We start from the raw sequence: 17857 nt of genomic DNA on the forward strand, positions 1-17857 counted from the left end.
TTAGCCCAGTGCCACACAAGGAAAAGGATTGTGTTGATGAAGAGTAAGGTAAAGGATTCAAACTTCCGAGAGTCCCTGCGACAATAAAAGACTCCAATCTACCTCTTTAAAGTCAGATACTGCAGTGCTGGAGCAGAATAGTGGAGGGGCAATTGAGACACAGTATGGCTCCTGTAAATCCATAGATACCCTACAGTGCAGGAGCAGGCCATTCAGCCCATCGAGTCTGCACCAACCCTCTGAAAAGAGCACTGCACATAGGCCCACTACCCCACCCCATTCCTGTAACCTCACCTAACCTGCACATCTCTGGACACTAAGGGGCAATTTTAGGTGGCCATTCCACCTAAATCAGTGTCAAGAAACTAAAACAGCGACCAAATCGAGGGTGGAATTTTTCAATTTCTGCACAGAGTGCTGGCTGAGGAGAGAAAATGGACGCGGATGGCCTGCTTTCCTTGCCACATTGCGCAGCACTCTGTTAAAAGAGGAGGAGTCTTGGGCCAAACCATCAAACTGGAGGGGCAGGGCTGTAAAAAGCCAGCAAAGCCAGGAATCCCTTTAAAAAGGGCACCACGATCTCTGATAATAAAGGAACCCACCCCTGCCTCCCCATATGGGGACCCCCAGATGCACAGAGGGAACCACCCCCACGGATAAGGGGAACCCCCCTAATGGAGCTCCCTAAAGGGTTCCCCTGGCACTGGCCCCTGGCACAAGGCAGCGTCAGGGTGCCATCTGGCAGTGCCAGGGGGCAATGCCAGGGTACTGTATGGCCAGGTCCCTCATCCCCGGGGGCTATACTTGTGTGTCCCCAGTGGTTTCCCTTTGCCTGTTTCTCATGTTTACAAACCTGTTGTAAACCATCATGTCTGCGAGTGGGAGGGATGGGGGGGGAGATCCCATCCAATGTTGGGGGACGATACAGTGGGGAACCTCTTTAATGCTATTATAATTTAGTTGCAAGTGAAACACTGCTTCATCTAAAAGGAAAGTTTGGGGCCTTGGAAGGTGAGGAGCAAGGAGGTAACGGAGCAGATGTTGCACCTTCTGCGATTGAACTGGAAGGTGTCATGGGAAGGGGATGAAGAGTTGGGGTGATGGAGGAATGAAACGGGGTGTCACGGAGGGAAATGCCCCTATGGAATGCTGGCAGGGGAGGTGAGGCGAAGATGTGTTTGGTGGTGGCATTGTGCCAATGTTGGTGGAGGATAATCCTTTGAAAACAGAGGCTGGTGGGACATTCTAGTAAAGTGTTTTCTCAGCTCCTCTCTATCCCTGAACTTCTGTTTTGCCCCAACAGTAGTGTCAAATCCATCACATATCACCCTCTCTTCTGCTCTGAAGAAGTCATACTGACTCAAAACGTTAACTCTGTTTCTTTCTCCACAGTTGCTGCCAGGCCTGCTGAGTTTTTCCAGCAATTTCTGTTTTTATTCCATGACTAATGTGTTATGATCAGATGAGATGGGGTAGAATAGGTCCCTCTTTTCCCCACTACTCGATTGGCCGAAACAGGTTTTGTAAAAACAATATGCTTGGCAATTCAGTGAGTGTTTAACTGTTTATGTGCTGTGATGATAAAAGACACACATGGACAGGTTTCCTTGTAATTTAAAAAAAAAGAAAGCAGCATAATATTTATTGTACTTAGCTCAGTTTAACTCAAGGTTCAAACATGCAAACACACACCCACATGCGTAAGTTACAGAGTTGGAGGATAGATTAAGCAGTAATTATAGAGTGAGATAGCCTTCCTCACCCTCACACACCCTGCAATGATGCCAGCCTCATGCCTACCTTTTATGCTTTCCACATACATGATGATGTATTCCCGCCTTATGGCCCTTCTCAAATCCCACCCATCTCTCATCCGGATCTCAGGCATGAAGTGTAAGGTTGCAGATGGTGTGAACATGGACCTCTTATTTTCCACCCCAACCTCCTGTGCCTGACTGGGACACCATTCGGAGCTTCCTCTCATTGGCCCAATGAAGATACCTCCGAGGTTGAAAAGCCCACAGCCATAAACACGCCTTTTTTGTCTCAGTAGTTCCCACCCAGTGCTGCTGTGTTGCAGTGTCAGAGGCCTTTGTCTTGGTAACCTATTGACCATCCTTAATTGGATGATGAGCATGAAGGTGGCCTCTTAATTGGCTACCTCCCAGAAAATTGTGCCAGAGGGTGACTGAAGAAGCGAGAAGATATGGAACCCATTATTGGTCCCGATGTTGGAAAATGTTTTAAGCTGTTAAGATTCAGCCCGACATGTGTGCAGTCGATGCCCTCTGCGCCATTGGAAATCCAGTCCGTCTGGCAAATTCTTTGTTCCACCTGCCTCTCTCTACTCAGTAAGGAGATGATGAAGTTCCCTCTCCTGTACAGGGCCTTTGTGACCTTCCTGATGCAGCGATGGTTATGTAACTGTGAATTATTGCTGATCACGCCTACTCTCGCCTAGATGGATCCACTGTATGGAAGTTGAGGATCATGGTGAACTTCACAGCCAATACAGTGCTGGTCTCTCATCGCTGTGCAGTTATGGGTCGAGTTGCAGATGGGGGCACAATTCACCCGCCGCCTCCTTGGTGAAATTCAGGTGCCTCGCACACTCATCCTGGCTGAGGTGGAGATAGGAGAAGTGCTGCAGATAGGGCCTTCTGTTGAGAGCTCTCCTCCTCCCTCTGGACACTGCTTCCCCTCTCTGATACCTATGCTCCATTTCTACATCAGTTGCAGTCCAAGAGGGACTGCAACTATAGCTCCCATTACTGAAGTAGGCTTTCTCCAAGAGGGCAAAAAACTCAACTGACCTCCTTGTCAGAGTCCACCAACATTCTCTTGAAAATACAAAATATGACACAGCTCTTCCAAGAACACGACACATAACTGACACAAACACTACACCTGAAAATGGAAGTCGCAAGCACCTCATCTGTAAGTTGAATGGCTAGCCTTTTAAATGGTACTAGCTGGGGGTCGGCACAGGTGCTGGGGTGGGGGGCAGTGGATACAGTTCCTCATTCAATTGAATGCATCTTAAGCAGGGAGTGATGATGAGAATGAATTAACTGGATCAGCGTGGTACAGGATGTCCCTTATTGTGCCAAAGCAGAAAGTAGTGATACACCGACAAGGCAAGCCGGCCTATCAGTGTGCTTCTGGCATGTGCTCGGCGTGCCCACACTAGCACCTCATCAGTCAGGGGCGGGCTGTGCCAATGGTGGCTGGAAGTTGTCTGGCTGCCATTATTTCATTTCAAGGCTTCCGAGGCACTGGCACCAGCAGTGTTTGGGCACCCAATCTCGTGGCCCCGATTTCCATTGTCATGACAGGATTGTTGTTTAGCACCAGTAACCAAGTTCCACATTAAATAAGTAAAGCAATAATAATAAATATGTTTAGTTGTATAACAAGTTTTGCAACAAAAAAACCCTTGTGCACAAAGGGTCTATGTAATTTTTAAAGCATGGGAGGGGGGCCTCAGAGGCTGGAAAGTTGAGAATCCCTGCTTTAGAGACCATTATTATTTGGAGATGCAAGAGCAGTGCTACTCACTTTGAGAAAACCTTAAGGCATTATTTATTTTATTTAGTTGGAATATTGCTAAAACTCAATAAACACATGGTTATTGTGCCTCAAAGGAAATATAAAAAACACTATTCCTGCCTTGGTGTTAGCAGTTTTCTGATTTCGGGTCCACAGGATCACTAGCTCAAGTATGAACGTAAAAACAATGACAGTACATTTCAATATTGCAAAAAACACTCACCATTTCCCCCAAGCCCTCAAAAGGCTTTGGGGCCTACCTCAACAACCCATCTTATCATACACTTATTTTGATGACATGCTCTTTATTGATCTTATTAATAGAATAATCACTAAGTATTATAGCCCAGCAGTCGCCAGTGAAATGAAGGATTAGTGACTTCAGAGAACGTGAGAGCATGTAGTCACTCAGGTAACTTAAAACAACATTCGTAATCTCTCTGTACTCAATAGTTTACTGAATAAACATAAATATTAGGCCACTACTCACCACTGCTGGACCCCTGGAGCAACCATTGTAAACTCTCTCCCCTCCTTATTAGCCCTCCCTTTCCACTTTAATTTTAAAGTCTCCCATGCTCTCAACCTCTCCTTTCTGTACCTCACTTTGTTCCATTCACCATGCCTGTCCTTTGCAATCCTTCTACCCCGCTTATAAATTTTAACATATCTTTCCTCCTTTCCCCCCCAGGTTTTGCAACTCGTCATGTTCATCAGCTCATCTTTCTCCTCTGAATTTACTGACCTCTTTTAACCTCATCCTCCTTTAACTTTTTCATAACCACCTCTCAAGTTGTCTTTTGTGGACGCTCTACGCCCAAATCTCTAGTACAGAGAAGATGATCTCCACCTACTTCCTTGTACCCCTCACTCCCTCATCCCTCTGTACCCTTCTAATCTCACTTCTTTCTGCAGCACCCTCTGTCTTCAATAAAACCATTGATGCATTCTCTGTAAATATCTGTAAAGAGCTCGGAACTAATTAGCTAGGAACAAATTATGTGCAAATATTTCGGGGGGGGCATATTTTACAGTGGAGACTGATATGATGAGTAACAGAGCCAGTTCAAACTGGTCCTTCTTGTGTACAAGGCAGCATGGCAAGTTAATAGTCTTTTCCAAGCTAAAAGTGTGAGGATTACCCAACATCAGGAAACCTAAAGACAACAAGAGCTCAGAGTTGTACTTGTGGGGAATTAGAATAGGAATGAAATGGTTGTGGTTCCGTGCTACATCTATTGTAATGGGTCACTTCTGGTCCATTTAAACAGTAAAGTTTGATTGAATCCGATGATCTTTGTTCTCTCTCCTTAATGCAGCATAATGATATATGTATACGGGGTTCACCAGGGGTTCCTGGCCGGGAGGGTAATCCCGGAACAAACGGTATCCCAGGAACCCCAGGGATTCCAGGACGGGATGGAACCAAGGGAGAGAAAGGCGAGTGCATGCAGGAGCGCCTCGAGGAACCTTGGAGAATCAACTACAAGCAGTGTGCTTGGAAAGCACTCAACTATGGCATTGACCTCGGCAAAATCGCGGTAAGTGAAGTGAAATGAGGCAGATGAAGCACTGGAATATTATTCCCGTGAATCAGAAATTGCAGAAATATAATGACACATTAACAGCACTTGTGATTAATGAGTTTGATGTAAAGCCAGTAATTTGGGGTGAAGAAGGGATAAACCATGAGTTCTGACTCTTCACAAGCTCCTCAAAACCAAAACCCTCTCGTCCTGAACCTCCGCATTGAAGATGGTTGTTGGATTCTGCAAGTTAATCTTGCTGCAGCCATTTAGAGCTGATAATTAATGCCTTAGAGGCCCAGTTAATGATGTGATTAATGGTGCTGACGTGATAGTTAACCTTTTGAGGCCGAGAAGGGGAACAATAAATCAGCGGAGCCTCACCGCAGCAGGTAGGGAATAGTTCCTCGTATGTTTCTCGACATGATTTTTTTTGTCACTCTTGCCAACCACATTTCTATTTGAGTCGGAGGGTAACAATGTTTGGGTTCCAAAACAGTTTTGTCATTCAGAAACAAAATGGGATAATTTCAGAAAATGACATTTTGTAATAATTTGAGATGTGAAATAGGATAATTTAGGATCACATAGAATATTCGACACCGAAACAGGCCATTCGGCCTACCCGTCCATGCTGTTTATACTCCACTCAAACCTCTTCCCAGCTTTTCTCTTCAAAATCTACCATTGTAACTATCTATTTATCCCCTTCTAACACCTTTGCTTGTCTCGTTTCCTCTTAATTGCATCTATATCATTCACTTCAATGAAGTGACAGCCTGTGTCACAGGTGATTTCCAATTTTTTGGAAGTCATTTCACCAAACTTAGACACCTTAATCGCATCTTCCCGGCTGTAAGCCTACACTGCAACAAGGAGTAGAATGTACAGCCAACGCATGGATCCTGGGTGAGGACCCAGGAGCAGCAACACCAAAACTAAAAACACCAGGAGAGGTAGGGGTAACACCTGCAGCAGCGCCAACTGCCATAGAATTCCTACAGTGCAGAAGGAAGCCATTTGGCCCATTGTGTCTGCACCCGCCCTCTGAAAGAGCACCCTACCTAGCCCCCCCCCACCACCACCAACTCCTAGAAGTTGGTAGCTCCAACACAGTGACTGTGGGTGGAGGTTCAGCTTTTTTGATATGTGTGAGCACTTATGAGACTTATGCTTTCACCACAGTTCATTGCCGATATCTGCAGCTTCCAGGAACAAGACCATCTTTCTAGTGGCCTCGGTGGGCAGGGACCGCCTCCCCCACCTCCAGGTGTCTGACTGTCCCTGAAGCCCTGTTCTCTCCTCTCCTAGAAGAGAAAGCAAGGATTCATGCATGTCAGAAATGGTTTGTATGGAGGCCAGTTGTGGAGGGTGACTGAGATGCCAATAAAATGAGGGTAAATGTCAGTGTTGGCTGTTCAGATGGGAATGTGTAAAAGTGTCTGGGGAGAGGAATGAATGGAGCTGCAAAGTGTATTGTTCTGAAGAATGTTGTGCAGGAAATTGCTGTCAGAGTCAGAGTGTGGGAATAGCACTTGACAGTGAGGTGCCACTCATATTTTCTGCCCTCAGGCCATTGAACCTTTTGACGCTGGCTCCAAGTTCGAGGGACTACACACCTGCTACTCACTTCCTTGACCATGTGCATCCAAGCCTGTTTGGTTTGAGAGGCATATTAAAATTTTGCCCATGTATTATATAGCATGTATTATACATCAAAGGCCACAAGGTGCCGATGGCAGCAGGCCGCCTCCACCTTTGATTTGCATCCTGATGAGACACCTAGACATAGCACTAGACCATGGAAAATTAAGAAGTTATCGGATAACAGAGTGGGCACTGGTGAGGTCAGTAATCATAGTTGGGGATTGGATTATTGTCGCATGAAATGTTCACCATTAAAATATGTCACCGGAAACATGCAATGCCTCTGTCATTCAACACTTTACAACAAGGTGGGTCTGTCTCCCCATCGGGACTTTCTCCATGAAACCCACAGTGCCGGACGTCCTGGAATGCAATCCTCGTCACTCACTGGACACAGAGGTGCCACCCAAACTGTGGTCCAAATGAAAGTGCCACTGATGCACGCTCAGGCATGAGGATGGGAGTCAGTGCGCTGTCAGCAGAAAGACAGGAGTCAGACTTAATCAGAACCTAAAGAGCACCACAGCTTTCCTGAAACAAGTGGTCATCACTCTCCTGCCATGAATAGTGAGTCGCTGACAGTGCTAACACAGGCCCATCAATCTGGTGTGATATCACATGGACCCTTGGAGTGGGGGAAAGGGGAACAGGGTGATCAGTGAAGGGGAATTGGGTTTGGGAAAGGGTGAAACAGGGTGATCGGCACCCATCACTGCCCAGCACTCTCGGCTACCACGCAAGTTGCCTGGCCCGTGACCTTCAGCCCTTGCCATTGAGGGCGTCTTCCCCTGACACAGACTTGGAGAGTGCTGCAGCTGAGTGGTGACACATAATCATGATGGCCAAGTGGTTATAGTAGCCTGACTCGCTGGGCTGTGAGAGGGCACAAGATCTAACAGAGTCAATGAGCAGAGATACAACTATGCACGGTCGATACCCAGCTTTGGGCAACCAGAGATCCTATTGCTGCTATTACACTCGATGCACCTGGGCAGCCAGAGCTTGCACTGTGCCTTTACTCCTGATGGAAAGTCTGTGTTGTGACCTTCCCCCACTCTTAACATGACTGCCGCACCTTCTCTGCCATCTAGCGAGGCACTTGTGCTCACTCCGCTCACTCACTCCCGCCCAGGTCAGGAGCTCCGAGACCCCAGGCCATTGCCAGCAACATCAGGGAGTTTGGGCCCAGCTCTCTTCATCCAAATAGTTAACCTTTGGCTGCGAGAGGGTCCTCAGTGATGAACCCCCGCTCTTTAAATATGAGGGTTGCCAGCTGCCTCTACGGTGTTAATGCACCTACAGTGCACCCATGCTGTTCAGGCAAAGGTTGCAGGATATCCTGTTTATAAAAACTTCTCTCAGACAGGGCATCTGATCTTCCAAGGAGGCACTTCAGAGTTCACCCCCCCCACCGGCCCCAGTAATCCTTGACTCCTTATCTTTTAAAAAAATATTTTTATTAAGGTATTTGAAATTTTTTATAAAAATAACATAGTCAGTGACATCAACATGGTATAATAAACATTTCCCCCATCTCAATCTTCACAAACCCCAACCATACAACAACAATCCACCCCTCCCCGCCCTCCCCCCTTGGAATACTGCATCTGCTGACATTTTAATTTTCCCCGAGAAAGTCGACGATCGGCTGCCACCTCCGGATGAACCCGACCCATTGAACCTCTTAACGCAAACTTTATTTTCTCCAGACTTGAGAAACCCAGCCATGTCACTAACCCAGGTCTCTACACTCGGGGGCTTGGAGTCCCTCCACATTAACAAGATCCGTCTCCGGGTTACCAAGGAGGCAAAGGCCAAGACGTCAGCCTCTTTCGCTCCCTGAACTCCCGGATCTTCCGACACTCCAAAGATCGCTCCCTCCGGACTCGGCACCACCCGTGTTTTTAGTATCGTGGACATTGCCTTAGCAAAATCCTGCCAAAACCCTCCAAGCTTCGGGCATGCCCAAAACACATGAACATGATTTGCTGGGCTTCCCGCGCACCTCGCACACCTATCTTCTGCCCCGAAAAACCTGCTTATCCTAGCCACTGTCATGTGTGCCCGGTGGACTACCTTAAATTGTATCAGGCTGAGTCTGGCACATGATGAGTAGGTATTAACCCTGCATAGGGCATCCGCCCATAGACTCGCCTCTATCTCTCCACCTAGCTCGTCCTCCCACTTGCCCTTAAGTTCCTCCACCGGAGTTTCCTCCGCCTCCCAAAGCTCCTGGTAAATATCTGAAACCTTCCCCTCTCCCACCCAGGTACTGGAGACTACTCTGTCCTGTATCCCCCGTGGCAGCAGCAGCGGAAAGGCCAGCACCTGTTTTCTCAGGAAGTCTCGCACCTGCAAATACCTAAACCTGTTCCCTGCTGGCAATTCAACTTTGTCCTCCAAGTCTTTCAAGCTGGGAAAGCTCCCATCTCTAAATAGATCCCCCATCCTTCTAATTCCTGCCCTTTGCCAACACCCGAACCCACCATCTAGCCTACCCTGTACAAACCTATGATTATTATAAATCGGGGTCCAAACCAATGCTCCCTCCACTCTCTTATATCTCCTCCATTGCCCCCAGATTCTCAGAGCCACCACCACCACCGGACGTATGGAGTATCAGACAGGCAAGAACAGAAGAGGTGCCGTTATCAGTGCTCCCAAACTGGTGTCCTTGCATGACGCCGCCTCCATCCGCTCCCATGCCGACCCCTCCCTCACTACCCACTTCCTAATCATGTCTATATTAGCCGCCCAGTAGTAATTGCAGAAGTTCGGCAGCGCCAACCCACCCTCCCCCTGACTGCGCTCCAGCAACGCTTTCTTCACTCGCCGGGTTTTATCCGCCCACACAAAGCCCGAAATATCCTTATTCACCCACTGGAAAAAGGCCTTTGGGATGAAGATGGGGAGGCACTGAAAGACAAACAGAAATCTGGGAAGGACCGTCATTTTCAAGGTCTGTACCCTCTCCGCCAGTGATAGCGGGAGCATGTCCCATCTCTTAAAGTCCCCTTCCATTTGTTCTACCAACCGGGATAGATTAAACTTGTGCAATGCCTCCCATTCCCGGGCCACCTGGATTCCCAGATATCGAAAGCTCTTCCCTACCATTCTAAGCGGCAGCTCTCCCAGTCTCTTCTCCTGTCCTCTTGCCTGGATCGCAAATATCTCGCTTTGCCCCATGTTCAATTTATACCCCGAAAAATTGCCAAATGCCCCCAAGATTCGCATTACTTCCTCCACCCCCTCCAATGGGTCTGAAATATACAAGAGCAGGTGTCATCTGCATAAAGCGAGACCCGGTGCTCTCCACCCCCCCCCCCCCCACACCCACACCAGCCTTTTCTAGTTCCTAGAGGCTCTTAATGCCATGGCCAATGGCTCTATGGCCAGAGCAAACAGTAACGGGGAGCGGGGGCACCCTTGCCTCGTCCCTCAGTGTAGTTTAAAGTACCCAGACCTCAGCCGGTTCGTACCAACACTCGCTACTGATGCCTGATAGAGCAACCGCACCCAGTCAGTAAAGCCCTCACGAAACCCAAACCTTCCCAGCGCCTCCCACAGGTAATTCCACTCCACCCGATCAAAAGCCTTCTCTGCATCCATCGCTACAACCACCTTCACCTCCTCTCCTTCTGAGGACATCATAACATTTAAACGCCTTCGAATATTGGCCTTGAGTTGCCTGCCCTTTACAAATTCTGTCTGGTCTTCCCCTATCAACCTCTGAAAACATCTTGTAGAATTCCACGGGTAGCTGTCAGACCCCGGGGCTTTGCCCAACTGCATGCCCTCCAGCCCCTTGATTATTTCCTCAATCTCAATTGGGGCTCCCAGCCCTTCCACCAGATCCTCATCTACCCTCAGGAACCTGCCTAATCCCCTCCACCCCAGCTGGGGGTTCCGACTCATATTATTTACTATAGAAGTCCTTAAACACCTCGTTCACCCCCGCTGGGTCCAGGACAGTATTCCCACCTCTACTCTTTACCTATCTCCCTGGCCACCTCCCTTTTCCTGAGCTGGTACGCCAACATTCTGCTTGCCTTTTCCCCGTACTCATAAATCCCCCCCCTTGCCTTCCTGAACTGTTCAACCACTTTCCCTGTGGTCCACAGCCCAAACTCCGCCTGTAACCTCCACCGCTCCCTCAGCAGCCCCGCGTCCGGGGCCTCCAAGTATCTCATGTCCACCTGGGGTATCTCCTCCACTAATCTATCCCTCTCAGCCCGTTCCGCCTTTTCTCTGTGGGCCCGTATCGAGATTAATTCCCCTCTGACCACTGCCTTCAGAGCTTCCCAAACCGTCGCTGCGTAGACCTCCCCCGTATCATTTGTTTCCAGGTACAAAGACAAAGAACAAAGAAAATTACAGCACAAGAACAGGCCCTTCGGCCCTCCCAGCCTGCACCGATCCAGATCCTTTATCTAAACCTGTCTTCTATTTTCCAAGGATCTACTTCCCTCTGTTCCCCGCCCGTTCATATATCTATCTAGGTGCATCTTAAATGATGCTACCGTGCCCGTCTCTACCACCTCCGCTGGCGAAGCGTTCCAGGCACCCACCACCCGCTGCGTAAAAAACTTTCCACGCACATCTCCCTTAAACTTTCCCCCTCTCACCTTGAAACCGTGACCCCTTGTAATTGACACCCCCACTCTTGGAAAAAGCTTGTTGCTATCCACCCTGTCCATACCTCATAATTTTGTAGACCTCAATCAGGTCCCCCCCTCAACCTCGTCTTTCCAACGAAAACAATCCTAATCTACCCAGCCTTTCTTCATAGCTAGCACCCTCCATACCAGGCAACATCCTGGTGAACCTCCTCTGTACCCTCTCTAAAGCATCCACATGCTTCTGGTAATGTGGCGACCAGAACTGCACGCAGTATTCCAAATGTGGCCTAACCAAAGTCCTATACAACTGTAACATGACCTGCCGACTCTTGTACTCAATACCTCGTCCGATGAAGGCAAGCATGCTGTATGCCTTCTTGACCACTCTATCGACCTGCGTTGCCACCTTCAGGGTACAATGGACCTGAACTCCCAGATCTCTCTGTACATCAATTTTCCCCAGGACTCTTCCATTGACCGTATAGTCTGCTCTTGAATTAGATCTTCCAAAATGCATCACCTCGCATTTGCCTGGATTGAACTCCATCTGCCATTTCTCTGCCCAACTCTCCAATCTATCTATATTTTGCTGTATTCTCTGACAGTCCTCCTCACTATCTGCAACTCCACCAATCTTAGTATCATCTGCAAACTTGCTAATCAGACCACCTATACCTTCGTCCAGATCATTTATGTATATCACAAACAACAGTGGTCCAAGCACGGATCCCTGTGCAACACCGCTAGTCACCTTTCTCCATTTTGAGACACTCCCTTCCACCACTACTCTCTGTCTCCTGTTGCCCAGCCCGTTCTTTATCCATTTGCTAGTACACCCTGAACCCCATACAACTTCACTTTTTCCATCAATCTGCCATGGGAAACTTTATCAAATGCCTTACTGAAGTCCATGTATATGACATCTACAGCCCTTCTCTCATCAATTAACTTTGTCACTTCCTCACTATTAGGTTTGTAAGACACGACCTTCCCTGCACAAAACCATGCTGCCTATCACTGATAAATCTATTTTCTTCCAAATGTGAATAGATCCTATCCCTCAGTATCTTCTCCAACAGTTTGCCTACCACTGACGTCAAGCTCACAGGTCTATAATTCCTGGATTATCCCTGCTACCCTTCTTAAACAAAGGGACAACATTAGCAATTCTCCAGTCCTTCGGGACCTCACCCACATTGAGCACGAGGAGCATAACATGGGTCTGGGATCTCCTGCCATTTTTACACTTTACCTTAACTGATTACAAATATATCAAATAATGAGTAAGTGAAAGGAATAAAGATTTTACTTACCAATCACAATACTTACCAACACACAAAGAGTTACATTTTTCCCAGCTACTGCTAATTGGATGTCACGCTTCAAAGTTTTTAAAGAGGAAAACTTACCTTCCCGACAGACCCCTGGTCACTGCTCCTGCCGAAAATCTGAAGGCCGCTTCTCCGGCAGCTGTGTCTTTTATCCTTGTCCCCGCCGCTCTCCTCGCACTCTTTTATCCTGTGTCCCCGCCGCTCTCAAGTCAAGTTAACTGTCACTTGGCAACAGCTCCTCCACAAACCACCTTCGAGATGCAGTGACCACAATGCACTGATGCAAATTTTCCCCACAACAGCCTATCAGCAGCTCCGCTCTACTGCCCTCTGCTGGATGGACTTGTTCTGGATTAGGTAGTTCTGGATGGACTTGTTAACCCACCCACAGATCGCTTCGTCCGCTAGCAACCCCACATCCAGTCTCCACAGCGAGCGTTGCCCTCTCTCCACGCTAACCTGTAGATCCACCTAATGTGGGGAATGATCAGACACTGCGATTGCAGAGTACTCAGTACCCACCACCTCCGGTATTAGCGCCCTGCTCAGAACAAAATAGTCGATACGAGAGTATACCTTGTGGACATGTGAGAAAAGGAAAACTCCTTTGCCCTTGGATGTGCAAACCTCCATGGGTCTACTCCCCTATCTGTTCCATAAACCCCTTCAATTCCTTTGCCGCAGCCGGCCTTCTCCCTGTCCTGGATTTTGACTGGTCCAATTCCGGATCAATGACTGTATTGAAGTCCCCTCCCATGATCAGGTTATGTGACTCTAAGTCTGGGATCTTACCTGAAACCCGCCTCATAAATTCCACATCATCCCAATTTGGTGCAGATATGTTCACGAGTACCACCCCCACCCCCTCCAGCTTCCCACTCACCATTATGTACCTACCCCCTTGTCTGACATGATTCTCCCTGCCTCGAAGGCCACTCATTTGCTGATCAAGATCGCTACCCCCCTGGTCTTTGAGTCCAGCCCGGAGTGGCATACTTGGCTGGCCCACCCCTTTCTCAATCTCGTCTGGCCTGTAACCTTTAGGTGTGTCTCTTGTAGCATTGCCACATCCGCCTTCAGGCCCCTCAAATGTGCAAACACGCGAGCCCTCTTGTCCGGCCCATTCAGCCTTCTAATGTTCCATGTAATCAGCCTGCCTGGGGGGAAAGGGGGGCAGCCCCCCCCCCCCCCTAAATGTAACAAAACTGCAGAGCTTAGATCTGATCTGTTGGTTGTGGGATCGCTTAGCTCTGTCTATCGTATGCTCCTTTCACTGGTTGGCATGCATGTCATCCACAGAATGTTGTAGCTTCTCATTTTTAGGTATGTCTGGTGAAGCTTCTGTCATGTCCTCCTGCACTCTTCATTGAACCAGGGTTGATCTCCCAGCTTGATGGTCATGGTAGAATGGGGGATATGTCAAATCATGTTACAGATTGGGGCTTTTGCTGCTGATAGCCCATAGCATCTCATGCATGCCCAGTTTTTGAGTCGCAATATTTGTTCAAAATCGACCTAATTAATTATGATGATGTTAGTGCCACACAATACGATGGGGGGGCATCTTCAATGTGAAGATGGAACTTCATCTCCACAAGGACTCTGCAGTGGTCATTCCTACCATTGTAGTCTTAGATGGACGCATCTGCAACAGGTAGATTGGTGAGGATGCGATCGAATAGATTTTTCCATTTTGTTGGTTCTCTCACCAGCTGCCAGAGACACAGTCTAGAAGCTATGACCTTCAGGACTTGGTCAGGTCTGAGCCACTTCTTGTGATAGACATGGAACTTCAGTGGACTCCGTCACCCAGGGGACATCCTATGCCTTTCCACCCTCAAATGTTTCTTTTAATTGGTGTTCAACATGGAGGAGGAGCACTGCTTCATCAGCTGAGGGGACAGGGGGCGCAACAGGTGGTAATTAGCAGGAAGTTTACTTGCCCATATTTGAGGCCACGTGACTTCATGGAGTCTGGACTCAATATTCTGCATTCCCCCAATCGTTCCATTCTGACTTTATAAGGCCCAGAGACAACTTGCAGAGTACCTCCCTCCCAACTATACACCACTATGCCACCACCTCAGGTGGGTCCGCCCTGATGGTGGTTCAAGACATACCCAGTAACGGTGGTGTCAAAGATGTTGTCTGGCAAGTATAATTTGGTGAATATGACGATATCGGGCTTTGCTCGACTAGTCTATGGGTGCCAGTTAAGTCAACCACATTGCTATGCATCTGGAGTCACATGTGCACCAGACCAGGCAAGGACAGCAGACCAGATAAGAATGTCAGACTTCCTTTCCCAAAGGACATCAGTGAACCTGATGGGTTTTTACGACAATTGACAATGATTTCATGGTCATCATTAGACTTTTAATTCCAGATACTTTTATTGAATTCAAGTTTCACCATCTGCCATGGTGGGATTCAACCAGAGGCCCAAGCATTAGCCTGGGTCTCTGAATTACTAGTCCTGTAACAATACAAATACACCATCACCACCCTTGGGGGAATGGAAGCAAACATCACTTTTCCCACTGCAATTGCTTTCCCCAATAAGCACAGCTACTTCACCCACTCACCTCAAACCTTTCCTTTTCTATCTTTCCTAAATACTGCAGTCATGTTTTAGTAATCTCTACCATGTCTGATTTTTTTGCAACATATTCCAGTTTTCATGTTTTATTTTATGGGCCGTGTGTATTACTGTACACATTAACTCATTTTTAATAGTAGCTCCTCTTCATTTTTAACCATAATTTTTAGTCTTTTCTAAACCCTTGTTTCATTTATATTTAGACTTATTTAATTTTCTGTACATCCCATTCCCAACCCTCCCATTTAGCTTGAAGCCTTTGTCACCTATTTGTCGTTATTGCAAAGACATGGAACCCATCCTGGTTCAGGTAGAGTCAATCCCTTTCTACATTTCCCTCTTGTCTTAGTTCCACACAAAGGAACCCCTCTTTCCCAAAACACCAACTCTTTAGCCTCATGCCTTGATAGAAAGAAATTCACCTATTTGGATAGAAGAGAATATGATTTACAAAGTCATATGTTAAGATATTTGAATACTGATTTTATGCCTATTTGTGTCTTGCCTCAGGAATGCACATTCACCAAGATGCGCACAGACAGTGCTCTCAGGGTGTTATTCATTGGTTCCCTTCGTCTGAAATGTAAAAGTGCTTGCTGTCAACGCTGGTACTTTACATTTAATGGTGCTGAGTGCAATGGTCCACTGCCAATTGAAGCCATCGTCTATTTAGATCAAGGAAGCCCAGAATTCAACTCTACTATTAATATACATCGCACATCTTCAGGTTTGTTATAAACACTTGCGCTTCAGCAGCAAATTATTTTTTCTTTGCAAATATATTTGTGTAAAAATCTGCTACAATATTGAAAATTAAATCCCTGGTTGCTGCTGATTTCAGTTGTGGGACTAGCAGTTATTACAAGCTGTGGAGAAAGCAAAGACTATATGCCTCTAAACTGAATTGTTCAGCACCTTTCCATGCAAAATGGGCACCAAAGGGTCCATTAAGGCACGTGCATACATATACATATACACATACACCAGGGGATTGATGCTCACCATATCGGATAAGGCACCCTTGTGTTCAAAGTACCCTCTATAATAGGCTTTTGGTGCATTGCCAATGACATTTGTGGGCTTAATACATTATTTCAGACCCCTTTAAGGGAGATGACACCCAAGAACTGCTTGCTGCAATCAGATCCCTCAGGCACAAGCAGCCAAACCTGGGCCCTTCACTAAAAAGTCAAATTTTTAAAAATTGCCTTTACCCGATTTGCAGCCAAATGTGGAATCAGGAATGCTGCTCTTAGTCTCACATCAAAAGTGAGCACTTCTCCACATAACCACTTATTGCCCATCTGATCTCTTTCACTGTTGCCCCAGTGTTTATGCCGCACAAAAGGCTAATACACAAGGTAAAATCACATGGGATTAGGGATAGTTTATTAGCTTGGATAGAAGACTGGCTAATCGACAGAAGGCAGAGTCGGGATAAATGGGTCTTTTGGTTGGCAAGATGTAACTAGTGGTGTGCCACAGGGTTCAGTCCTTGGGCCCCAACTATTTACAATATTAATGACTTAAATGTACGGATAGAAGGTCCTATAGCCACATTTTCAGATAACACTAAAATAGGTGGGACACTAAATTGCAATGAGGAAATAAGAAATTTACAAATGGATATAGATAGGTTAGGTGAGTGGACCAACATTTGGCAGATGGAGTTTAACGTGGCTAAGTGTGAGGTTATCCATTTTGGGCAGAAAAATGGAAAGGCCACTTATTCTCTAAATGGAGACAAATTTCAGAGTGTGGCAGTGCAGAGGGATCTGGGTGTCCTTGTGCATGAGTTGCAGAAAACTAGCATGCAGGTACAGCAGGCAATAAGTAAAATGGAATTTTGACCTTTATAGCTAATGAAATAGAGTACAAGAGTAGGGAAGTGTTGCTGCAACTGTACAAGGCTTTGCTGAGATCGCACCTGGAGTACGGTGTACAGTTTTGGTCTCCTTATTTGGGGAGGGATGTAGTTGCATTGGAGGCAATTCAGAGGAAGCTCAGTACATATATTCCAGAGATGAGGGGTTAGTCTTATGGAGAGATTGCGCAGTTTAGGCCTATACTCTCTTGCGTTCAGTAGAACGAGAGACCTAATTGAGGTATACAAGATAAAAGGTATTAACAAAGTAGATGTAGAGCGGATGCTTCCTCTTGTGGGGCAATCTAGAAGGTAGTTTTAGGATAAGGGATATTAGATTTGAAACCGAGATTAGGAGAAATTACTTCTCTGAAAGGGTCGTAAATCTGTGGCATTCACTACCCCAGAGTGCAGTGGATGCCGGGATATTGAGTAAATTTGAAGAGATATTCAGATTTCTAATTAGTAATTGGTTGAAGGTTATGGAGAACGGACAGAAAGTGGAGTTGAAGTAGAGAGGAGATTAGCCATGATTATATTGAATGGCAGAGCGGGCTCGCGAGGCTGAATTGCCTACTCCTAGTTCTTATGTATCTTGTCAGATTTCCATCTTTTTTATGAGCAGCTCATATAGCATAGACACTGATGATGCAAGAGGTCAATTTTGCATGGTTCTCCTACTCATTAAATTCGAGGCCCAGGTTTCTTACTTCCCAATATTT

The 17857-nt window shown here is 46.9% G+C and overlaps 1 protein-coding gene across 2 annotated transcripts in view; it reads left to right on the forward strand.

Annotated features, from left to right (window-relative positions):
• LOC140385246 (collagen triple helix repeat-containing protein 1-like) overlaps window positions 1-17857 on the forward strand; it is a 145440-nt gene that overhangs the window by 126643 nt on the left and 940 nt on the right. For both annotated transcript variants that reach the window (XM_072467172.1, XM_072467174.1), the window contains 2 exons: window positions 4869-5090; window positions 15782-15998. In XM_072467172.1, the coding sequence (XP_072323273.1) occupies window positions 4869-5090; window positions 15782-15998 (439 nt within the window). The remainder of the gene's footprint in view (window positions 1-4868; window positions 5091-15781; window positions 15999-17857) is intronic.

The sequence above is a fragment of the Scyliorhinus torazame genome, chromosome 11 (assembly GCF_047496885.1).
Source record: "Scyliorhinus torazame isolate Kashiwa2021f chromosome 11, sScyTor2.1, whole genome shotgun sequence".
Lineage (NCBI taxonomy): Eukaryota > Metazoa > Chordata > Chondrichthyes > Carcharhiniformes > Scyliorhinidae > Scyliorhinus > Scyliorhinus torazame.